The sequence below is a fragment of the Papio anubis genome, chromosome 6, assembly GCF_008728515.1.
Source record: "Papio anubis isolate 15944 chromosome 6, Panubis1.0, whole genome shotgun sequence".
NCBI classification, from domain to species: Eukaryota; Metazoa; Chordata; class Mammalia; order Primates; family Cercopithecidae; genus Papio; species Papio anubis.
Window position 1 is genome coordinate 112,961,692 of NC_044981.1, and position 25,480 is coordinate 112,987,171.

At 41.3% G+C, this 25,480-nt stretch overlaps 1 protein-coding gene and 1 long non-coding RNA gene across 6 annotated transcripts in view; one reads left to right on the forward strand and one right to left on the reverse strand.

The window, feature by feature from the left end:
* The window catches only part of LATS1 (large tumor suppressor kinase 1), a 55,086-nt gene extending 41,676 nt beyond the window's left edge, over positions 1-13,410 (forward strand). For 2 of the 4 annotated variants that reach the window (XM_003898060.5, XM_021937738.2), the window contains 3 exons: positions 1,183-1,365; positions 1,562-1,668; positions 12,870-13,410. In XM_003898060.5, the coding sequence (XP_003898109.1) occupies positions 1,183-1,365; positions 1,562-1,668; positions 12,870-13,379 (800 nt within the window). In that variant the 3' untranslated portion in view covers positions 13,380-13,410. Of the gene's footprint in view, positions 1-1,182; positions 1,366-1,561; positions 1,669-5,671; positions 5,771-6,026; positions 6,138-12,869 lie in introns of those variants that run through there. The other 2 variants (XM_021937739.2, XM_021937737.2) reach the window with 2 other exon arrangements.
* The window catches only part of LOC103883956, a 29,495-nt gene that overhangs the window by 3,143 nt on the left and 872 nt on the right, over positions 1-25,480 (reverse strand). Inside the window, exons 2-4 of one of the 2 annotated variants that reach the window (XR_001902071.2) lie at positions 21,427-21,527; positions 19,146-19,194; positions 18,325-18,427 (exon numbers count right to left, since the gene is read on the reverse strand). This is a non-coding gene — a long non-coding RNA (uncharacterized LOC103883956). Of the gene's footprint in view, positions 1-18,324; positions 18,428-19,145; positions 19,195-21,426; positions 21,528-25,480 lie in introns of those variants that run through there. The other variant, XR_646353.2, reaches the window with a different exon arrangement.

The window sequence follows — 25,480 nt, forward strand, 5'->3', positions numbered from 1 at the left end:
AATTACAGACACACGCCACCACACCCAGCTATTTTTGTATTTTTAGTAGAGATGGGGTTTCACCATGTTGGCCAGGATAGTCTCAATCTCTTGACCTCGTGATCCACCCGCCTCGGCCTCCCAAAGGGAAATCATATTTTAATCAAACATCCTAGATAAATATTATATTATATAAATATAATAAATATTAATTTCTTATATTCAAGGTGACTTCATGCCATCTATATGTTAATGACTTCCAAATCTCTCTCTCCAGAAATGGCCTTTCTCCAAAATTCATAATTTCTCTATCCTACTGCTTCCTGTCTATCTTCATGTGGATTTCAAATAGACCTTGCAAACTTCACATGGCTCAAAAGAACTCTTTTTTTAAAGCATAAATCAGATATTGTTATCTTCTTGCTTCAAACTCTCCAATATCTTTTGCCTTTACTTGAAGTAAAAGGCAGACCATTTCTATTGCTTGCAAAACCCATGTGTATTTGTTCCTGCTGCATTTCTTACAGTTCTTGCCCTATTTCCTACAGTTCTCCCCTCTATCAGCTGCACTCTTCTTCTCTCTGTTGCTGTTATTTCTGTGTGGAATACCTAAACCTGATTTTTAAATGGTTGATTCCTTCTTGTATTTTTACGATTTAGCTGATGTCATCTTCTCAATTGGTCTTTCCTAGCCATTCAGTCTTATGTAGCTATCCAGTCACATTTGTCACATCACCCTGTGTTGATTCTCTGTATAGGGTATGTCACTGTTCCTTATATGTGTAATTGTTTGTTTTGTTTCTTTTCCTACTAGAATGTACCCAGAGCTTTGTCTTATCACTGTCATTTATTGAATGAAACACTGATCTAATTTGTTTGAAAGTTTGTCCAGAGTAGTACCAGGGAGTGGGCTAAATAACAAACTCTTAATCTCCCCATGACTCATATTGTTGTTATTTAACATTGAATAAATTGCTAAATCTTAGACTTTTTTTTTTTAAGTGTAAAATCATTCCTATTGACATCTCAGAAAGCAGGCTGTAATTGGTAATAAACACCATCCGTGATTTGGCATACATTGTGTCTTAGTTTGTCACAAGGGAGAATGTTGTTAACCCTAAACCATGATGTCAGAAGATTAAATAGACTTCAGGTTTACTGTTGTCCTTGTTGATTTTATTTATTTATTCTTTTGTTGTGCAGGTGACCATCCACGGCAAGATAGCATGGATTTCAGTAATGAATGGGGGGATCCCTCAAGCTGTCGATGTGGAGACAGATTGAAGCCATTAGAGCGGAGAGCTGCACGCCAGCACCAGCGATGTTTAGCACATTCTTTGGTTGGGACTCCCAATTATATTGCACCTGAAGTATTGCTACGAACGGGTAAAGCACTTCTTTCATATAAAATCTCAGTAGGCCTTTAGGCCAGCCAAACAACACTAGAATATGCCTTATTTTTCAGGCTTATAGTAAAAGTATTAATTTTACAGTATAAATTGGTGATTTAATGTTAATTTTTATTGTATTCTGAGCATTTTTAAAGTGCTTCTAAATAACTAACTTTGGTATCTTATTTTAGGATACACACAGTTGTGTGATTGGTGGAGTGTTGGTGTTATTCTTTTTGAAATGTTGGTGGGACAACCTCCTTTCTTGGCACAAACACCATTAGAAACACAAATGAAGGTAAGGTATGGCATCTATATCAAAAGAATTCTCACAAAGTTGCTACGTCATTGACCTTTATTTATTAGTACTTAGAGCATTTTAGTCTGGAGTTAAAGAATGAGCTTGGGCCGGCTGCAGTGGCTCATACCCATAATGCCAGTGCTTTGGGAGGTTGAGGCAGGAGGATTGCTTGCACCTAGGAGTTCAAGATCAGCCTGACAATGATGTGAGACCCCATCTCTACAAAAAAGAAATGTTTAATTTAAAAAAGGAAAAGAATGAACTTGTAAGGGTATATGAACTCACTAAAATTGCATGTGTGAACTCCAGTCTCCATGATGCCATATCCCCATAATTTTGTATCCCCCCTCACTCATACACCATACTCATATATCATTCTCAAAAAGGTCTTTAGGCCAGGCACGGTGACTCATGCCTGTAATCCTACCACTTTGGGAGGTGTAGGCGGCTGGATCACCTGAGGTCAGGAGTTTGGGATCAGCCTGGCCAACATGGCAAAACCCCGTCTCTACTAAAAATACAAAAATTAGCTGGGTATGGTGGCGGACACCTGTAATCCCAGCTACTTGGGAGGCTGAGGCAGGAGAATCCTTTGAATTCCGAAGGCAGAGGTTGCAGTGAGCCAAGATCTCACCATTGCACTCCACCCTGGGTGAAAGAGCGAAACTCCTTCTCAAACAAAACAAAACAAAACAGGCCTGTAGTCCATTTTGAAGATTTGTTCACTGCTTGTCACCTACTGCCTCCTGGCTTTGTCTCCTTCTATGCAAACTACAAACAAATGTTTATATCCCCATTTGAAAATACCTCTGGCACTTAAATGAGAAGCTACCCACAATTTTGACCATACACTGTCTGATTTAATACCCTTTGGTGATTCCTTTGTCCATGGGTTAAAGTTGGAATTTGCCCTCCGTTCATACCATTCCCTCTGTCTGGAATGTCCTACTTCCATCTCTCTCTTCTATAACCCTTCCTCCTTTCTGAAGTCTAATTAACTCCTGGTCGTTCTCTCTCTCTCTCTCTCTTTTTTTTTTTTTTTATACAGAGTCTTGCTCTATCATCAGGCTAGAGTGCAGTGGCGTGATCTCAGCTCACTGCAACTTCTGCCTCCTGGGTTGAAGTGAGTCTCGTGCCTCAGCTTCCCGAGTAGCTGGGATTACAGGCACGCGCCATCACACCCAGCTAGTTTTTGTATTTTTAGTAGAGACGGGGTTTCACCATGTTGGCCAGGATGGTCTCGATCTCCTGAACTCATGATCCACCCGCCTCGGCCTCCCAATGAGCCACTGCACTCCGCCTCCTGATCATTCTTAATTATTCTTTGAGGACCAAACATGATGGCTCATGTCTGTAATCCCAGCACTTTATTTTGAGATAGGATCAAAACATTTCACCAAGGGTGGAATGCAGTGGCATGATGTTGTCTCATGCAACCTCTGTCCTGGCTTAAGCAACCTATCTTAGCCTCCTGGTAGATGGGACCACAGGTGCTTTTTTTTTTAATTTTTTTTATTTTTTATTTTTTTGTAGATATAGGGTTTTGCCATGTTGCCCAGGCTGGTCTCAAACTCCTGGGCTCAAGTAATCCACCCACCTCAGCCTCCCAAAGTGCTGGAATGGGTGCAGTGGCTCACACCTGTAATCCCAGCACTTTGCAAGGTCGCAGCAGACAGATCACCAACAAATGGTATTGAGAAAACTGGTCAGCCATATACAAAAAAAATGAACATCAGGTCAGGTGCAGTGGCTCACGCCTATAATCCTAGCACTTTGGGAGGCCGAGGCGGATGGATAACCTGAGGTTAGGGGTTTGAGACCAGCCTAGTCAACGTGGTGAAACCCCGTTTCTACTAAAACTACAAAAATTAGCCAAGTGTGGTTGGTGCATGCCTGTAATCCTGGGTCCTTGGGAGCCTGAGGCAGGAGAATCACTTGAACCCAGGAGGCAGAGCTTGCATTGAGCCAAGATTGTGCCACTGCACTCCAGCCTGGGATGACAGAGCAAGACTCTGTGTCAAAAAAAAAAAAAAAAAAAACTGAGCCTCACACCTTTACAAAGATTAACTCAAATTGAGTCACATATATATAGATAAAACTTAAAGGTATAATACTTTTAGAAGAAAACATAGGAGAAAATCTTTGTGGGCTTGGGTTAGGTAAAGAGTTCGTAGAAATGACCCCAGAATCATGACCCATAAAAGAAAAAAGTTCATCAAAACTAAGAACTTTCCCTCTACCACAGATAACAGTCAAGAGAAAAGACAAGCTACAGGCTGGGAGAAAATATTTACAAATCACATAGCTAAGAAAGGTTTTTTTAATCTACCATATATAAAGAACCCTCAAAACTCAACAGTAAGGCAAAAAGTAACCCAAGCCAGTGACCTGACATATTTCTTTAAATGTCTGGGTCAAAAAAAGAATGGATCTCTGTCTCTTTAAATCTGCCAGAGCAGGTCAAAGAAAGACAGGCATCTGTGCTGTTCCCTCAGGGAATCACTAACACCAACCAAGATGGACAGCCTCAAATATTTGGAGGGCAGAGTTCTTACTGCCCACCTTGGCACTAACCAGCTGCTCCAGGAAGGCAAGCTGTGGTTTTCCTGACTGCCACAGGACTGAGGAATGGTAGATGGTAGTGGGCTCACACACGCTGCTGTCTGAACCAAATTTTAGCAGCCTCTCCCTTCATGAAGCACTCTCCTGGCTGCTGTAAGGTTCCAAAGTTCCAAAATAGTATTCTGATAGTCTTTTTCCAGTTTAATGATTGATTTTAGGGATGGGTAGACCCCTGATGCTTCCTACTCTGCTATTTTCTGTGCTATCTCTTTCTACTGTGGTTTTTTACTATTATCTCTTTGTATAGTTTTGTTTGTGATTGCTCTAGTGACTACAAAATACATATTGTTTTCTTTCTTTTTTTTTTTTTTTTGAGATGCAGTTTCACTCTGTTGCCTAGGCTGGAGCGTAGTGGTGCAACCTCATCTCACTGCAACCTCTGTCTCCCAGGTTCAAGTGATTCTCCTGCCTCAGCCTCCTGAGTAGCTGGGATTACAGGTGCCTTCCACCACACTTGGCTAATTTTTGTATTTTTAGTAGAGACAGGGTTTCACTATGTTGGCCAGGCTGGTCTCAAACTCCTGCCTCAAGCAATCCACCCACCTCAGCCTCCCAAAGTGTTGGGATTACAGGCGTGAGCCACTGCGCCCAGCCTAAGTTTTCACTATCTACCTAGAATTTATACTTTACCACTTCAAGTTCAATGTAGAACCATATGCTATATAGGTCCCTTTATTCACTATTATTTATATTGTAGTTATTTTATTTTTCTTCTTCTTCTTCTTTTTTTTTGAGACAAGGTCTTGCTCTGCTGCCCACGCTGGAGTGCAGGGTTGTGATTTCAGCTCACTGCAACCTCTGCCTCCTGGGTTCAAGATTCTCCTGTGTCATCCTCCCAAGTAGCCTGGATTACAGGCACATGCCACCACCCTTGGCTAATTTTATTATTATTTTGTAATCAAGACTAGTCACTATGTTGCCCAGGCTGGTCTTGAACTTCTGGGCTCAAGTAATCCTCCCACGTCGGCCTCCCAAAATGTTGGGATTACAAGCATGCGCCTACACCTGGCTTGTAGTTATTTTATACATTACATCTACATACGCTTAAAACCTCATCCAGCCAGCACAGTGGTTCACCCTGTAATCCTAGCACTTTGGGAGGCCAAGGCAGGTGGGTCATGAGGTCAGGAGATCGAGACCATCCTGACTAACACGGTGAAACCCCATCTCTACTAAAAATAAAAAAAATTAGCCGGGTGTGGTGGCGGGCGCCTGTAGTCCCAGCTACTCGTGAGGCTGAGGCAGGAGAATGGCGTGAACCCGGAAGGTGGAGCTTGAAGTGAGCCGAGATGGCGCCACTGTACTCCAGCCTGGGTGACAGAGGGGGACTCCACCTCAGTAAATACATACATACATACATACATACAACCTCATCCAGCCAGATGTGGTGGCTCGCACCTGTAATCCCTGTGCTTTGGAAGGCCACAGCAGGAAGATCACTGGAACACAGGAGTTTGAGATCAGTCTAGGCAACATAGTAAGACCCTGTCTCTACAAAAAAATTTTTTAATTAACCTAGCATGCTGGTGTGTAGTAGTACATGCCTACAGTCCCAGCTACTTGGGGCAGGGGCACCGGTAAGTGGGAGGATCCCTTAAGTCCAGGAGGTCGAGGCTGCAGTAAAAGCTAATAAGCACACCAGCCTGGGCACACCAGCCTGAGCAACAAAGTGTGACCCTGTCTCACAACCTGCCTCATCCAACAATGTAACAATTTTGCTTTCAACCATCAAGTTCTTTAAAGAACTCAAGGTGAGAGGCTGAATGCAGTGGCTCATGCCTGCAATCCCAGCACTTTGGGAGGCTGACGCAAGAGGATTGCTTGAAGCCAGGAGTTCAAGACCAGCGTGAGTAACAAATCATAGACCGTGTCTCTACCAAAAAAAAAAAAAACAATAGCTGTGCATGGTGGATGGTGGCACGTGCCTGTGGTCCCAGCTACTCCAGACGCAGGAGGATCACTTGAGCCCAGGAGTTTGAGGCTACCGTGAGCTATAATCATACTGCTACCCTGCAGCCTGAGCAACAGAATGAGACCCTGTCTCTAAAAATAATAAAAAAAAAAAAGATGAGACGAATAGTCATTTATGTTTACCTGGATATTTAGCGTTTTCCTTGCTCTTCCTGCTTTCCTGCTGTTTCAAGATTCCTTCTATATCATATCTCTTCCATCTGAACAACTTCCTTAAGCAGATACTTGAGAGCAAGTGTGTTGATAACAGAGTCTTAATTTCTCTTCATATGAGAATGTCTTTATTTTGCCTTCCTTAGAATATTATCACTTGAGGCTGGGCACAGTGGCTTATGCCTGTAATCCCAGCACTTTGGGAGGCCGAGGCGGGTGGATCACCTGAGGTCAGGAGTTTGAGACCAAACTGGCCAACATGTTGAAACCCCGTCTCTACTAAAATACAAAAATTAGCTGGGCTGGTGGCGTACACCTGTAATCCCAGCTACTTGGGAAGCTGAGGCAGGAGAATTGCTTGAACCCAGGAGGCAGAGGTTGCAGGGAGACAAGATCATACCACTGCACTCTAGCCTGGGTGATAGAGCAAGACTCCATCTCAAAAAATATATATATTATCACTTGATACAAAATTCTGGGTTTTAGTTCTTATAGCACTTTAAAATGTCTACTTCCTTCTGTCATTCATAATTTGATGAGACATCTGCAATTATTCAGATCTCTCAAATAATGCATTATGTTTCTGTAGCTACTTTCAATAATTTTTTTTCTGTATATAATTATGATATGTCTGGGCATGGATTTCTCAGGGTTTATTCTGTTTGGTATTCACCAAGCATCTCAAATCTGTAGGTTTATGTCTTTGATCAAATTTGGGGTGTGTTCAGCCATCATGTCTTCAAATATTTATCTGTACCACACATTTTCTTTTGTGATGTTAATCACAGGAATGTTAGACCTTTTGGTGTGGTCCCACAGATTCCTGAAATTCTACTTACATTTTAAGGTTTTGTGTTTTCTGCTTTTCAGAATGAGCAGTTGATTGAATTGCGTAATTAGTATCAACCTCTCTCTTTTTTTTGAGATACAGTCTTGTTTTGTTGCCCAGGCTGGAGCGCAGTGGCATGATCTCAGCTCACTGCAAGCTCCATCTCAAGCTCCTTGTTCAAGCGATCCTTCCACTTCAGCCTCCCGAGTCACTGGGACTATAGGCGCACCACCACACCCAGCTAATTTTCTGTATTTTTAGTAAGACAGGGTTCTCACCATGTTGGCTAGGCTGGTCTCCAACTTCTGGCCTCAAGTAATCCACCTGCCTCAGCCTCCCAAAGTGCTGGGATTACAGGAGTGACACCACTGTGCACGGCCAGTATCAACCTATCTTCAAGTTCACTGATTTTTTTCGTCTGACATCTTCACTCTGCTATTGAGACTATCCATTGAGTTTTTTATTTTGGTTATTTTTCCATTATAAAATTTCTTTTTGATACTTTATATCTTCAATTTCTTTGCTTGAGACCTATCTTTCATTTCATGAGTGTTGATCCTTATTTGGAGCTTTTTTTTTTTTTTTTTTTTGAGACGGAGTCTCACTCTGTCGCCCAGGCTGGAGTGCAGTAGTGCGATCTCGGCTCACTGCAACCTCCGCCTCCCAGGTTCACGCCATTCTCCTGCCTTAGCCTCCTGAGTAGCTGGGACTACAGGCGCCCGCCACCACACCCGGCTAATTTTTTTTATTTTTAGTAGAGACACCACACCTGGTTAATTTTTTATTTTTAGTAGAGACAGGGTTTCACCGTGTTAGCCAGGATGGTCTCGATCTCCTGACCTCGTGATCTGCCTGCCTCAGCCTCCCAGAGTGCTGGGACTACAGGCGTGAGCCACCGCGCCTGACCTGGAACATTTTTATAATGGTTACTTTCAAGTCTTTGTCAGAAAATTCTAGCATCTATGTCATATCAATACTGACTGACTTTTTCTATGTTAGTTGAAATTTTCCGGGTTTTTTGGGGTTTTTTGTTTTTTTGTTTATACTAAGTAATTTTGGATTGTATCCTGGACATTTTAAATAACACATTATGAGACTCTGGATTTTTTTTTTTTTTTTGAGACGGAGTCTTGCTCTGTCACCCAGGCTGGAGTGAGTGCAGTGGTACAATCTTGGCTCACTACACCACCTAAGTTCAAGCGATTGTCCTGCCTCAGCCTCCCAGGTAGCTAGGACTATAGGCACGTGCTACCACGCCTGACTAATTTTTGTATTTTTAGTAGAGACGGGGTTTCACTATGTTGGCCAGGCTGGTCTCGAACTCCTGACCTCAGGTGATCTGCCTACCTTGGCCTCCCAAAGTGCTGGGATTACAGGCGTGATCCACAGGGCCCAGCCGAGACTCTGGATCTTATGGATAATTTTGACCTTGTTTTGACAAGCATTAAACCTGGTTGGGTTCAGGCCACAGGTTCCAACCAGGCTTTTTTTATTTCAATGTCAGTTTCAAAGCCTTTTTTCCTTTCTAGGCAGATCTCTTTGTAGGCTATGGTCTTTTCCTTAGTTCAGTTCTCAAAGTCTTTGTTACGCTCCTTAGGATTAGATTCACATAGGTACAGTTTGGAGGGGGAGCCCAGCAGTTCATAAGCAACTTAATGGGGTCACTTGCCCAATCTCCTCCCTCTCTGTGATGTCCCCAGTACCTTCCTGTTCCCTGGGGCTCCCTATTTTAGTTCTCTGACCAGAAAGTGAGGTTTTACTTACCCAATATCTCATAACTGCACCTGAATCCAGGACAAGGTGGCAAAAGGACACAGAAAACAAGCAACAGAGATTCAACCCATCTTATTGGGACCCTATGCTTTATTATCATTTTATTTATTTATATATTTATGAGATGGAGTCTCACTCTGTCGCCCAGGCTGGAGTGCAGTGGCACAGTCTTGGCTCACTGCAACCTCTGCTTCCTGGGTTCAAGTGATTCTCCTAACTCAGCCTCCCGAGTAGCTGGGATTACAGGTATGCACCACCACACCCCACTAATGTTTTTTTTTTTTTTGAGACAGAGTCTCGCTCTGTCACCCAGCCTGGAGTGCAGTGGCGCGATCTCAGCTCACTGCAAGCTCCGCCTCCCGGGTTTACGCCATTCTCCTGCCTCAGCCTCCCGAGTAGCTGGGACTACAGGCACCCACCACCTTGCCCGGCTAATTTTTTGTATTTTTAGTAGAGACGGGATTTCACCGTGTTAGCCAGGATGATTTCAATCTCCTGACCTCGTGATCCGCCCGTCTCGGCCTCCCAAAGTGCTGGGATTGCAGGCTTGAGCCACCGCGCCCGGCCCACTAATTTTTGTATTTTAGTAGAGACAGGGCTTCACCGTTTTGGCCAAGCTGATCTTGCATTCCTGATCTCAAGTGATCTACCCACCTCGGCCTCCCAAAGTGTTGGGATTACAGGCGTGAACCACCGAGCCCAGCCCATGCTTTGTTATTTTATTTCCAATTGGAGAGGAGGGTTCATCTGTCAGTTTTAGGGGCATATTGGCTCTTATTGTCACCTCCATTGCTACCAGGAAACTCCTTTTCTACTCCCTGAGCCTGAACTAGAGGGACTTCTCCTCTAGCTCTCTGTCTGTGCTCAGCTCCTTCCAAGTTTTGGGCTACCTTGAGTCCAGCCTGCAGACTACTAGAGTGAAAAAAATGGAGCTGGGTATGCTGGCACAGGCCTGTAGTCCCAGTTACTAGGGAGGCTGAGGTGGGAGGATTGCTTGAGGCTAGGAGTTCAAGACCAGCGTGGACAACATAGTGAGAATCCTGTCTCTTATTTTTTTTAAATGGTCACCAGGTTTAATGGTACTTCAAATTTATATCTTCTCCCCAAATCTACCTGTTATTATTTACTTTTCAGGGTCTTGAAGTAGCTGCTTCATGCATCCTGATCAGGTTTTATAGCTGCCTTCTGTGGGAGAGAGACAGGAGAGTATACGTAGTACCTCCTCAAAACTGGGACCTCTCTGGTTGCTTTTAGGATTTTTTTCTCTTTAACTTTGGTTTTCTTCAATTTGACCATGGTGTGCCTATGTGTAGTTTTCTTTGTATTTTTCTTGGTTGAGATTCACTCAGTTTCTTGAAATGTATATTAATGACTTTCATCGATTTGGTGAAATTCTCTGTCATCTCTTCAAAGATTTATTTTGCTTCCTTCTCACCTTTTGAGACTCTAATGATTATACATATGCTATTCCTTTGATATTGTCCTCCATTTCTCTTATGCTTTATTCTTTCTTTTATTCTACATGTTTTATGTCTGTGCTTCAGTTTATATAATTTTATTCATCCATCTTTGAATTATCTGAATCTTTTGCTGTGCTTAGTCTTTTTTTTTTTTTTTTTTTTGCCTTAAACTAAAAAATCCTAAATACACATTAAAATAAAAAATGTTAAACTTGGCCAGGCACAGTGGCTCACGCCTGTAATTCTAGCACTTTGGGAGGCCAAGGTGGATGGATCACTTGCGGTCAGGAGTTCGAAACCAGCCTGGCCAGCATGGTGAAACCCTGTCTCTACTAAAAATACAAAAAAATGCTGGGCGCGGTGGCTCATGCCTGTAATCCCAGCACTTTGGGAGGCCGAGGCGGGCGGATCACGAGGTCGGGAGATCGAGACCATCCTGGCTAACACGGTGAGACCCGTCTCTACTAAAAAAAATACAAAAAATTAGCCGGGCGTGGTGGCGGGCGCCTGTAGTCCCAGCTACTCAGGAGGCTGAGGCAGGAGAATGGCGTGAACCCGGGAGGCGGAGCTTGCAGTGAGCCGAGATCGCGCCACTGCACTCTAGCCTGGGCAACAGAGCGAGACTCCGTCTCAAAAAAAAAAAAAAAAAAATTAGCCGTGTGAGGTGGCAGGCACCTGTAATCCCAGCTACTCAGGAGGCTGAGGCAGGAGAACCACTTGAACCCGGGAGGCAGAGGTTGCAGTGAGCCGAGATCACGCCACTGTACTCCATCCTGGGCAACAGAGCGAACCTCTGTTTAAAAAAAAAAGGAATTGTTCATCTCATTGTATTTTTTTTTTATTTCTCCTGTTTGAAATAAGTGATGGAACTGGAAGCATAAACAACTATTATTAACTGTATCTTTTTTTTTTCCAAGAAGGTTTTTAAAATATTATATTATTAGTTGAAGCATCTCAATTTTCTAATCTGGGGTAAGACTTTAAAAGGAACAAATAATAGAAGAGGGAGTATATTTTCTTCCCTCTGTAGTAGCTGACTAGCTCCTCTATGAATAAGGAAGATTATAGTGTTCATTTATTCATTATTATTAAAACTTTTTAACAAATATTTATTGACTACCTACCATGGAACAAGTTGAAGATTTTTTTTTTCCTCTTTTGAGACAGGGTCTTGCTCTGTCACCCAGGCTGGAGTGCAGTGGCACAATCACGGCTCACTGCGGCCTCAGCCTCCCTGGGCTCAGCTGATCCTCCCACCTCAGCCTCTCAAGTAGCTGGGACCACAGATGTACACCACCAACCTGGCTAACTTTTGTATTTTTTGTAGAGATAGGCTTTCGCCGTGTTGCCCAGGCTGGTCTTGAACTTCTGGGCTCAAGCAATTCACCCACCTTGGCCTCCCAAAGTGCTGGGATTACAGGTGTGAGCCACAGTGCCTGCCCAAGTTGAAGGTATCTTAACTTGGTTAAATGACAATTCTACCACTTAATAGAGTTTGCCCCAAATCCATTTAATATCATACTTGGAGTTGTATACCAATTCCCCTGCCTCCAAGAGTTCAGCGGGAGAGACTAGGTAGTCTGACTTCACTTGGCATTCCTTTCTTCCTCATTTTATTTTATTCATAACCAGAGCTTTTTTTTTTTTTTTTTTTTTTTTTGAGACAATGTCTCACTGTGTCACACAGGCTGGAGTGCAGTGGTGCAGTCATGGCTCACTGCAGCCTCAAACTCCTGGGCTCCAGGAATCCTTCTGCTTCAACCTCCTGAGTAGCTAGGACTACAGATGCATGCCACCATACCTGGCTAAGTTTTAAAGTTTTTTTTGGTAGAGAGGGGGTCTCGCTTTGTTGCCCAGGTTTGTCTTGAACCTTTCCAGCTTCAAGCAGTCCTCCCACCTCTGCCTCCCAGGGTGCTGGGATAACAGACAAGCCACCACGCTTGGCACCAGAAAAAGTTTTATCATAATGTATTAAGTATGTGCCAGGCAATTTACTGAGCACTAGGAGATACAAAGACCACTAAAACATGATCCCTAGCCTTAATGGAATTTTATATTTCAGTAGGACATAAACATAAATAGGTACCATAAGGTATTAGAAATGTGATAGAAATAAATATATGGTAGAGGGGAGGCAGAGTAGAAGTAGTCATTTCTACCACAGGCAAAAAGGTTTACTAGGGGAGATTAAAACTGACACTGAGTCTTATAATGTGAGTAGAAGTTGCCTGGAGAGGATGGGATAGGAGAACAAATTATTTTCCAGCAAAATATCATGTAATATATTTAAAATACAAAAATAGCCCAGTGAGACTTTTGGTATAAAACTTGAAGGAAATTTTTATTTTTCTAATTTATCTCTTCCCCCTAATTTTAAAAAATCTTTAAAGGTTATCAACTGGCAAACATCTCTTCACATTCCACCACAAGCTAAACTCAGTCCTGAAGCTTCTGATCTTATTATTAAACTTTGCCGAGGACCCGAAGATCGCTTAGGCAAGAATGGTGCTGATGAAATAAAAGCTCATCCATTTTTTAAAACAATTGATTTCTCCAGTGACCTGAGACAGCAATCTGCTTCATACATTCCTAAAATCACACACCCAACAGATACATCAAATTTTGATCCTGTTGATCCTGATAAGTTATGGAGTGACGATAACGAGGAAGAAAATGTAAATGACACTCTCAATGGATGGTATAAAAATGGGAAGCATCCTGAACATGCATTCTATGAATTTACCTTCCGAAGGTTTTTTGATGACAATGGCTACCCATATAATTATCCGAAGCCTATTGAATATGAATACATTAATTCACAAGGCTCAGAGCAGCAGTCGGATGAAGATGATCAAAACACAGGCTCAGAGATTAAAAATCGCGACCTAGTATATGTTTAACACACTAGTAAATAAATGTAATGAAAATTTGCAAAAGGGCCTGAAATGCGAGGTGTTTTGAGGTTCTGAGAGTAAAATTATGCAAATATGACAGAGCTATATATGTGTGCTCTGTGTACAATATTGTATTTTCCTAAATTATGGGAAATCCTTTTAAAATGTTAATTTATTCCAGCCGTTTAAATCAGTATTTAGAAAAAAATTGTTATAAGAAAAGTAAATTATGAACTGAATATTACAGTCAGTTCTTGGTACTTAAAGTACTTAAAATAAGTAGTGCTTTGTTTAAAAGGAGAAATCTGGTATCTATTTGTATATATGCTAAATAATTTTAAAAGACAAGAGTTTTTGAAATTTTTTTGAAAGACAGTTTTAGTTTTATCTTGCTTTAACCAAATATGAAACATACCCCGTATTTACAGAGCTCTTTTTTCCCCTCATAACCTTGTTTTTGGTACAAAATAAGCTAGAGAAATTAAGCCATCGTGTTGGTGAGTGTTCCTAGGCTAATCTTAATCTGTATAATTCACATCCTGAAACTAAGGAATACAGGGTTAAAAAATATTAATATGTTTGTCAGAAGGAAAGATAATGCATTTATCTCCCCGCCCCCATGGAATAGTTAATCTTCTTGCATTTATTTCTCAAGAATTACTGGCTTTAAAAGAAGCCAAAGCACTACTAGCTTTTTTTCCATATTGTTATTTTTGATGCTGCTTCCAATTTTAAAAGGGAACAAAGCTGCCATAAATAAAAATTTTCAGTACTGAAAGCTAAAATTTTTTTCACCATCCTAAGCAAAGAATTATTTTCATGTTCATATACTTTTCCTGTATAGTAACTATTTTGATTATATTATCAATGTTACCTGTTTCCTCTTTCAGAACAGTGCTGCATATACAGATTGTTATTGGCAAAGGAAAATCTGGCTATCTGGCAATATTTTACCTAAGGGCAGATTAATTGGTGAAAAAATTAACTCTTAAGATGGCCATTAATAATTAGAAAAATTTACAGAGTGGTCTTAGTAGAAAATTCAAGTCCTCCTAATTTATTTAAGGTTAAATAATGTGTTCAACATGCCTATTATGTATAATGCTTAGGTTCTAAGGAAGATTAAGGTTTCATACCAAAATACATGAGCTTATCTTTTAGGAAGGGGAAAAAGGCTCTATTTTGACCATAGTAAAATTTGTATTTTATTTCCTTTTCTTTTTTTTTTTTTTTTTTTTTTGAGACGGAGTCTCACTCTGTCGCCCAGGCTGGAGTACAGTGGCCGGATCTCAGCTCACTGCAAGCTCCGCCTCCTGGGTTCACGCCATTCTCCTGCCTCAGCCTCCCCAGTAGCTGGGACTACAGGCGCCCGCCACCTCGCCCGGCTAATTTTTTGTATTTTTTAGTAGAAACGGGGTTTCACCGTGTTAGCCAGCATGGTCTCGATCTCCTGACCTCATGATCCGCCCGTTTCGGCCTCCCAAAGTGCTGGGATTACAGGCTTGAGCCACCGCGCCCAGCCTTTATTTCCTTTTCTTAAGCTCCATTGATAAGGGATTGTTTTTATCAAAAGTTACTATTTGGGGATTGGAGGCATAATTTTAATGATTTTCATACTTTTAGCTTTCTTCACATAAAAGCTAATTGAAACCATATATGTAGTACAATTAAAGGCAGAGCTGTTGCAGTTGAATTGGAGAGTCAGGGCAAAGAACACTTACTAGCCCACACTTCCCACCTTTCTACAGGTGGTCCTTTCAGAACTCAGCTTGGAAACCTACTACTATGTTATCATGGGTCTTTCGGGGTTAGTGGTTCTTTTGAGAATCTGAAGGAAGCTGTGGACTCTTCCCAGGAAAAAAAAAAAAAAAAAAAATCAACACATACAATGTTGCATGCAGTTTCAAGGGATTTTGGACATATTGAAACCTATCACAGGCTCTAGGTTATGGACCTCTGTCCCATGAGAAAATTGATATATTAAACTAAGAACTTTGTTTTTAACTTACCAATCACTACTCAGCACATCTTATATAAACTGATAATTTGTGATGGAAAAGGTCTGTAACATGTGATGTAAGGTGACCTTATGAATGCCTCTCTTGCTGGTACATTAATTTGTTTTCAATGTATCATTTGGAGGGGACTGAAATGTTGGACTCATTACAAGCTTGATACAGAAATATTTCTGAAGGATTTCTAATTGGACTTATAAGAAAATGTGCTCTCATGAAATGACAGTCTTCACCTCATGGTTCATGGAACATTTGGTTAGTCCCATAAAATCCTATGCAAAACAAAGTAGTTCAAGAATTTGTAGGTGGGTGCTCACATTTATAAGGTATTCCTCTTGCTCTTTGGGCTTTTTCAATCTGATTTATTTAAATTTTCATTTAGTTGTTTTACTTTTGGACTAAGGTGCAATACAGTAGAAAATAACTTTGTTACATTTATGTTGTAGGAAATCTAAGGTGCTGTCTCCTCCCCCTTCCCTTCCCACAAAATCTGTATTCCCCCTATTGCTGAAATGTAACAGACACTACAAATTTTGTATTCTTTTTTGTTTTTTGTTTTGAGACAGGGTCTCACTCTGTCACCCAGGCTGGAGTGCAGTGGCGCTTCACAGCTCACTGCATCCTCGACATTTGAGGCTCACGCAGTCCTCACACCTCAGCCTCCCAAGTAGCTGAGCATGCGCCACCAAGCCCAGCTAATTTTTGTATCTTTAGTAGAGATGGGGTTTTGCCATGTTGCCCAGGTTGGTCTGGAACTCCTGGGCTCCAGTTATATGCCCACCTCAGCCTCCCAGAGTGCTGGGATTACAGACGTGAGCCACCGCGCCTGGCGCAAATATGTATTCTTTTAAAATTTCCTCTGATACTATAAGCCTTTTGCATTTATCTGAAGCAGTATACATGCCTTTGGTATCAGCAATTTTAACAGTTTGGATATACTTATCAGCTGTCTTATTCCAAAACTACATCTACTTCTTCCAGTATAGAATCTGGTGCTTCCTGACCAAAAAGATGAGAAAAACAATGTTAAAAATATAGATACTTTCCATTGAAATGGAGTGAAAACGTTGGTTCTGTATGTTTTCTTTTAAAATAATTTTCTCATAAAAACTTGCTGTCTTTATTGTACTTACCCTTTTTATGCATATCAATAGTATTTATAAGATGTGTTCTATAATTATGTAATTGTAGATACTGTTATGTATTGTCCAGTGACATCATAAGGCAGGCCCTACTGCTGTATCTTTTCTACCTTCTTATTTGTAATAGAAACTATAGAATGTATGACTAAAAAGTCACTTTGAGATTGACTTTTTAAAAAAGTTATTACCTTCTGCTGTTGCAAAGTGCAAAACTGTGAGTGGAATTGTTTTATTCTGACTTAATATGTTAGAAATTAGAGAATACAGTGGGAGGATTTGTAGACATTGCTGCTGCTGTTACCCAAGGTATTTTAGATCAAAAAATTTAATAAACAGAAATCCCTTTGGTATTTAAAGTGGAACATTTAGCCTGTTCATTTTAATCTAAAGCAAAAAGTAATTTGGGTCAAAATATTGGTATATTTGTAAAGCGCCTTAATATATCCTTTTGTGGAAGGCACTACACAGTTTACTTTTATATTGTATTGTGTATATAAGTATTTTGTATTAAAATTGAATCAGTGGCAACACTAAAGTTTTATAAAATCATGCTTTGTTAGAAAAGGAATTACAGCTTTGCAATATAACTAATTGTTTTGCATAATTCTGAATGTAATAGATACGAATAATCAGCCTGTGTTTTTAATGAACTTATTTGTATTTTCCCAATCATTTTCTCTAGTGTAATGTTTGCTGGGATAATAAAAAAAATTCAAATCTTTCAATTATGTGTGGAAAGCTAATTTTTACACTGCTTAACTTTGTTGTTTTTTAATTCAAAAAATTATGTAAATTTTTTTTTTTTTTTTTTTTTTTGAGATGGAATCAGGCTCTGTCGCCCAGGCTGACAGTTAAATTTTAATATTTAAAATTTTTATTCTCTGAGAAACTTACGATTAAAATTTTGATGCTTTGGAATTAAAATAACTAATGATAGTACTTAGGTTAAGGCAAACTGAATATCATGTAAATGTCATGTTTTCATTTTAATGTTTTCATTTTGTCCAATATAAGTACAGTATTTCCTGTTAAGGGCCTCCATTAGATTACAGGTTTAGAATTTAATGATTAAATTTTACATTTAGTACCATTTGATTACGGTATATAATTTTTAAAATGTAAAATTGTTGGTTAATCTGTTTTTCTTTATAATCCTTTTTGTTTGTTTTATTTCTTAGAGATGGTCTTTCTCTGTCACCCAGGCTGGAGTGCAGTGTCATGATCAAAGCTCACTTTAACTTACACCTGGGCTTAAGCTGTCCTCCTGCCTTTTTCTCCCAAGTAGCTGGGACTAAAGGAGTGTGCCACCATACGTGGCTAATTTTTTATTTTTATATTTATAGAGATGGGGTCTCGCTAAGTTGCCCAGTCTGATCTCAAACTGCTGGATACAAGCGATCCTCCCGCCTCTGCCTCTCAAAGTATTGGGATTACAGACCTGAACCACTGTGTCAAAATATATATGTTGAGATTATATCTTATATCAGCTTTATATGGATGAAAAACAAGTACTGTTTTTCCTCTTCTTTTTAAGCATTACCATCATTATATCTTCTTTTATCCTCTTGTTTGCACTCCCTTGTAAGTTTGTATTTGTTCTACATAAGTCTGTTGTACAGATGACACAAATTGCATTATTCCTATGGTTTATTGTACTACATTGTGGGCCCACATTTGGTATACTTAAAATTGTGACTATACTTTGCTACACACACACGCACACATGCACATCTGCTTGTGTATGTGAAGAGTAGAGGGAGGTCGCCAAACAGTTATTGTCCAGTTTTTCCTCCTTTCTTTCAGTAACAGAGCTACCCAGAGATTCCGAACATTTTGTTGGATTAAGGCTATGAATGGAACTTTGGGTTGTTTCCCTTGAGGAAGGGTTAAATTTGTTCTGCAGGAGAAAAAAAAGATTCTCATGAATACCTAGCTCACAGAGGGGTTGACAAATGACAGAGGCCACTCTTGCTCCCCAGTATCCACTCTCCCACTTTTCCTTTTACTAATAGAGCCAATATCCCTTTCTAAGTTTTGACTACCCCAGTAGAGTCCATGTTTCTCCTATTCCTTTGTAATTAGTTTTGGGCACATGACTAGGTTTTGGTCATTGGGACATTAGCAGACGTGGTATGTGCAAATTATACATATAATTAAAGTTGACATTGTTTGCCCACCACTTGCTCTTTACCTCTTCCCACAGGATGGAACACGTACATAGTGGTGATTTTATATTGACCATGAACATTAGAAAAACACTCCAGTGGCTGGACACAGTGGGTCACTCCTGTAATCCCAGCACTTGGGGAGGCCGAGGCGGGCGGATCACGAGGTCAAGAGATCGAGACCATGCTGGCCAACCAATGTGGTGAAACCCATCTCTACTAAAAACACAAAAATTAGCTGGGCGTAGTGGCTCATGCCTGTAGTCCCAGCTACTCAGGAGGCTGAGGCGGGAGAATCGCTTGAACCTGGGAGGTGGAGGTTGCAATGAGCCAAGATTGAGCCACTGCACTCCATCCTCGGCAACACAGCAAGACTCCGTCTCAAAAAAAAAAAAAAAAAAAAAATACTCTAGTGATGGTGAATGAACCAAATGATTACATTCTGATTACCTGAGAGAGTGTGTGAAGCAGGGTCGTCTTTCCAGTCTGAACTGATCAACTGCAGAATGTGAGAGAGAGGGGAGAAAAGTTATATCTATATATATAATATATATCCATTTGTTACTGCTGCTGAGCCTATACCTTAAGTAATACAGCATATAATTTGTATCAGTGTATAATCTGATTTGCAGAATGACTTAACAAAGTCATTTTGTATTTTGACCATCTCCTGTGGACTCAACCATAAAATTCAGTTATTTTACTTCTTAGGTTTTTCTCTAATTCATCATCTTTATTCTCGTTGTTAACTAATTTGGTTAAGTTCCTCATCAGCCTGAATTAATGTAATAATTTTCTAACATGAGTCTTTACTTTATTCTGGTATCTTAAGTTTATTATCCAACCTGTCACCAAAATGACCTTAAAAGATAATTCCAGATTCTGCTTCTAATACAACCAATCAGATCCTAATGGATTTACTGTATCACAGCTAACAACTATAAAGTCTGGGGGCAAAAACCCAACTACCTAAAGATATTGGAATGGAACAAGACCAGGCAAATTCTGGAAGGGAGCTGATCCTTGGAAGAGAGGAATGGCACTAGATAAGTATTCCATTTTTATGACATCTTGCCTGAGAAAGGCCCAAATCTTTGGCTGAATCATGAATCAAATATGTAGGGAAGGCTGGGCACGGTGGCTCACGCCTGTAATCCCAGCACTTTGGGAGGCTGAGGTAGGCAGATCACTTGAGGTCAGGAGTTTGAGATCAGGCTGGCCACGTTGGTGAAACCCCGTGTCTACTAAAAATACAAAAATTAGCAGGTGTGGTGGTGCATGCCTGTAGTCCCTGCTACTCAGGAGGCTGAGGCAGGAGAATCGCTTGAATCTGGGAGGTGGAGGTTGCAGTGAGCCGAGATCACCACTGCACTCCAGCCTGGGAGACAGAGACTCCAAAAGGAGAGGAGAAGTGAGGAGAGAGGAGGAGAGGGGAAGGGAGGGAAGATTACTCAAGAAAATCTACTAAAATTTGGTATGAGTTTTGAGAGTCTGTGATATTTGAACCAATATTCACTTTTAAGGGTTTTCTATCACCAATACTAAGCAATTTAATTATGATGTGTCTGGTGTCATTTTATTTATTTTTCTTGTGCTTGGGGTTCATTGAGCTTCTTGAATCTGTGGAGCAATGGTTTTCATTAATGCAAGATTTTTTTTCAGCTACCATTTTTTTTTTCTTCCTTTTTTTAAAAATTATACTTAAGTTCTGGGATACATGTGCAGAATGTGCAGGTTTGTTACATGGGTATACATGTACCATGGTGGTTTGCTGCACCCATCAACTCGTCATCTACATTAGGTATTTCTCCTAATGCTATCCCTCCTCTAGCCCCCACCCCCCGACAGGCCCTGGTGTGTGATGTTCCCCTCCCTGTGCCCCTATGTTCTCATTGTTCAACTCCCACTTGTGAGTGAGAACATGCGGTGTTTGGTTTTCTGTTCCTGTGTTAATTTACTAAGAATGATGGTTTCCAGCTTCATCCATGTCCCTACAAAGGACATTAACTCATTCTTTTTTATGTTCAGCCACCATTTCTTCCAGTTGAGTGTATACTAAAATAATACATCTAAAAGGTAATGAGTGAATTTGGTATCTTTTGTTTGTTTGTTTGTTTTTTTGAGACAGAGTCTCACTTTGTTGCCTAGGCTGGAGTGCAATGGCATGATCTTGGCTCACTGCTACCTCTTCCTCCTGGGTTCAAGTGATTCTCCTGCCTCAGCCTCCTGAGTATCTGGGATTACAAGTGTCCGCCACCATGCCTGGCTAATTTTTATGTTTTTTAGTAGAGACGGGGTTTCACCATGTTGGCCAGACTGGTCTCAAACTCCTGACCTTAGATGATCCACCCGCCTGGGCCTACCAAAGTGCTGGGACGCCCGGCCCTGAATTTGGTATCCTCAATTGCCTCAGGGAATGGTAAACTGGATTTGTAGGGTGACAAGAATCGTAGAAATACTTCTCACTATATAGCCCTTTATATCATTTGATTTTGCATTATGTGCATTGCCTATCCATATATATAACATAAAACGGAATTAAAAAACAAAACAACTCAAAACTTTAAGTCCAAGTGGAAGAACTGGATTTAGACAAAGGAAGATACACATTCATTGGGACATGAGGCAAAAACCAAAAGGCAGATGTGAGGCAAAGAAGTTTGTAAGTGGGAGGGTAAGAGTATTAATTTAGGTTAAGCTCAGCTGCACATAAAACCCAAAACATCCATACCTTAGACATATAATGTCTGAAGCTGGCAGTCCACTTCTGGTATGGCAGCTCCACAAAGTCATCCCACACTTCATCTGTTCAATTCTGCTGTCCTTGTCAACCTAAAATTTGCTCTGGTTAGTAGTTGGCTGCTTATGTTTTCTACATCTTGGGTGTGTGTGTTTTTGGTGTGTTTTTTTTGTTTGTTTTTTGTTTTTTGTTTTTTGTTTTTGATACTGGGTCTAGCTCTGTCGCCCAGGCTGGAGTGAAGTGGCTCGATGGCTCACTGCAACCTCCGCCTCCCAGATTCAAGCAATTCTTGTGCCTCAGCCTCCAGAGTAGCTGGGATTACAGGTGTCCGCCACCACGTCCAGCTAATTTTTGTGTTTTTAGTAGAAATGAGGTTTTACCATATTGCCCAGGCTGGTCTCAAACTCCTGGGCTCAAGCAACCACCCGCCTCAGCCTCCCAAAGTGTTGGGATTACAAACATGAGCCACTGCACCCAGCCTTCTTTTCCTTGTTCTAACCTGGTGAAAAGAGAGGGGGGCAGGTGGAGGGAGATTTCTATGGCCTCTCCTTTTAAAGAAGCCTTCCTAAAAGTTCTACACAACACTTTCACTGCCAGAAGTTAGGTCCATGGTCACATCTAGCAGCAAGAGTGTCTGGGAAATAGTCCTTATTCCAGGTGGTCTGATTTTATCAAACCAGGTTCTGTTACGAGAATGGGTATTTGGCATCCAGTCTCTGCCACAGTGAGCAAGCTGAGAGAATTTCTTTCTTTCTTCTTCTTTTTTTTTTTATTTTTTGAGACAGAGTCTTGCTGTGTTGCCCAGGCTGGAGTGCAGTGGTGTGATCTTGGCTCACTGAAAGCTCTGCCTCCTGGATTCAAGCAATTCTCCTGCCTCAGCCTCCCAAGTAGCTGGGATTACAGGCGCGCGCCACCATGCCCAGCTAATTTTTGTATTTTTAGTAGAGACGAGGTTTCACCATGTTGGACAGCCTGGTCTCGAACTCCTGACCTCAGGTGATCCACCCACCTCGGCCTCCCAAAGTGCTGAGATTACAGGCCCGAGTGACCGTGCCTGGCCCAAATTGAGAGAATTTCTGATAGCTTCTATTTCTTTGAGGTTGGAGGCATAGTAATTCACTGAAAGGGCAGAAAGGGCTGGGTAGCTGCCTTTCTGGGGTAAAGGTCTGAAATAGGCCAGGTGCACTGGCTCACATCTGTAATCCCATCAGCCTCACATTTGGGAGGCTGCAGCGGGAAGATCCTTGAACCCAGGAGTTCGAGACCAGCCTGGGCAACATGGTGAGACCTTGTCTCTACAAAAAAATTTTAAAATTATCTGGGCTTGGTGGCACGTGCCCGTAGTTCTAGCTACTCAGGAGGCTGAGACAGGAGGATGGCTTGAGACCAGTGGGTCAAGGCTGCAGTGAGTTGAGATCCTACCACTGTACTCCAGCCCGGGGGACAGAGCAAGACCCTGTTTCAAAAAATAAAAGTCTCAACTAATGGGAAGTGTGAGACATAACTGAAGTGAAACAGGCAGCAAAATGTTTCAGCTGGGTTAGAAAGATATGAAACTATGGCGCATCAATCTTCACAGTGATGTGATTTTCTTGGTAGCATTCAACAGCCTGGTATTAGCAGATCAGCGATGGAAACTATTGTTTAGGAAGAATGCGTATAAGGTTAGTAAAGAACACTGGTGAATCTGGCCCAGTCTGTTAGTTGCAGCTATGGTGTGACATAATCTAAAAATTCAGTAAATCTTACTTATGGTTAGATTTTCTAGCCTTATGCATACTGTATCCCAGGAGATGGCTCAAATGTTTGAAGTATAGAAGAATGCCAGATGCATCAACCAGGTGAGTGAAGTTAATAAACTGGTCCTGAAAGTCCTTTCCAATTTCTCTCATGAAATGTAAAAAGTGTCTCAAATTCTTTTATTTATTTATTTATTTATTGAGACGGAGTCTCACTCTGTTGCCCAGGCTGGAGTGCAGTGGTGCAATCTCTGCTCACGGCAACCTCCACTTCCGGGTTCAAGTGATTCTCCTGCCTCAGCCTCCCGAGTAGCTGGGACTACAGGCGCTCAGCATCACGCCCACTAATTTATGTGTTTTTAGTAGAGATGGGGTTTCACCATTTTGGCCAGACTGGTTTCAAACTCTTGACCTCAGGTGATCCGCCTGCCTCGGCTTCCCAAAGTGCTGGGATTACAGGCGTGAGCCACCACACCCAGCCCTCAAATTCTTGTAAATTATTTTATTTTATTTATTCTACAAATATCTAATTAACACTTACAATGTGCCAGACGTTGCTCTACTCATATGGACAAAGTATCTGACTTCATTAAGTTTACTCACTGGGGCAAGAGAAACAAATATATAATGTAAAGAAGGTCTTTATGGCCATTCCCCTTCTGTGTAATTCCAGGGGTCACAGTACCTCTTGCAACGGTACCCCAATCTATTCTCTCTCCCCTCCAAAACTTCCTACGTTTAGCTGTCAAATTAATCCTCCTATATGCTATATAACTTATGTCTTCATTTGAAGCCTTTCAATGGATCCCTTTTTGTCTACTGAATAAAGTTTAAACTCTTTAGCTGGCACCTATCTTTCTATCTCTTTTCCCCTAACTTCGTTTTGTGTGTCCTATGATTCTGGCAAATTAATCTGACCATTCACCAGGAAAATCTCAGATTTTCTGAGTCACAGTTTGGACATAATCATTTTAGAAGGGTGGTGGTTGTAGAAGCCACACTGTAGAAGAAGAAATGACTCCTAGTCATGAGAGTGGTACACAAATATTCTGCTGCTTCGCTTCCAGGCACAATGCAGAGATGAACACCTGCATTTCTTTGAAGTCAGGCTTGACCAGTGACTTGCTCTGGCCAAAAAAATGTAGGCAGAGTGGCAAGTTTCACATCCAGGCAGAGGCTGTGCAATTTATCTCCCTTTTTTTCACTGCCAAGGGTCCCACTGCCTGCATCCACTCAAGCTATGAACATAAAGAGTAGATAAGGAAAAAAATGCTGTTGTTGAAACCTCTGTAACTTAGAGGTTGCTACAGCATAACCCACTCTTGCTTGACAATACAGCTAGTGAAGAAATGGAAGTAGTGAATATAAGCCACTCGCTGGAGGTTTGTCTTTCCACCTAAAAAAAATCTTCAGCCGGGAGCAGTGGCTCATACTTGTAATCCCAGCACTTTGGGAGGCCGAGGCAGGTGGATCATGAGGTCAGGAGTTTGAGACCAGCCTGGCCAACACAGTGAAACCCCGTTTCTACTAAAAATACAAAAATTAGCTGGGCATGGTGGCAGGTACCTGTAATCCCAGCTACTCGGGAGGGTGAGGCTTGAACCTGGGAGGTGGAGGTTGCAGTGAGCCGAGATCGCGCCATTACACTCCAGCCTGGGCAACAGAGCTAGACTCTGTTTCAAAACAACAACAACAACAAAAACAAAAAACAAAAAAACCTTCATATATAATACACATATGTACACGTAATAAAATGTGCCCAGTTTGTGTACTGTTGATGAATTTTAATAAATGTATACACCTCTGTAAGCACTACCCTAACAGAACATTTCCTTTCCATCACCTTAAACATTTCCTGGGGTCTTTCAACAATCTAGTTCTTCTCCCCCACCTCCTGAATAGAGCCTCAGGCAGCCAACTACTGATCAGCTATTACTATAGATTAGTTTTGCCTGTTGTGGAATTTTTTCTTTGAGACAGTCTTGCTCTGTCACCCAGGCTGGAGTGCCTCAGCCACCCAAGTAGCTGGGATTACAGGTGTGCGCCACCAGGCCCAGCTAATATTTGTATTTTTAGTAGAGATGGGGTTTCACTATGTTGGCCAGGCTGGTCTCAAACGCCTGACCTCAAGTGACCCTCCTGTGTCGGCCTCCCAAAGTGCTGGGATTACAGGTGTGAGTCACCATGCCTGGCCTAGAATTTCGTATAAATGGAATCATACAATGTGTATTCATATTGTGGCCTTTGAGAAGTTTTTAAACTGTAAATTGGCTTTATAAATTCAAACCATACCTTTGAACTCATAT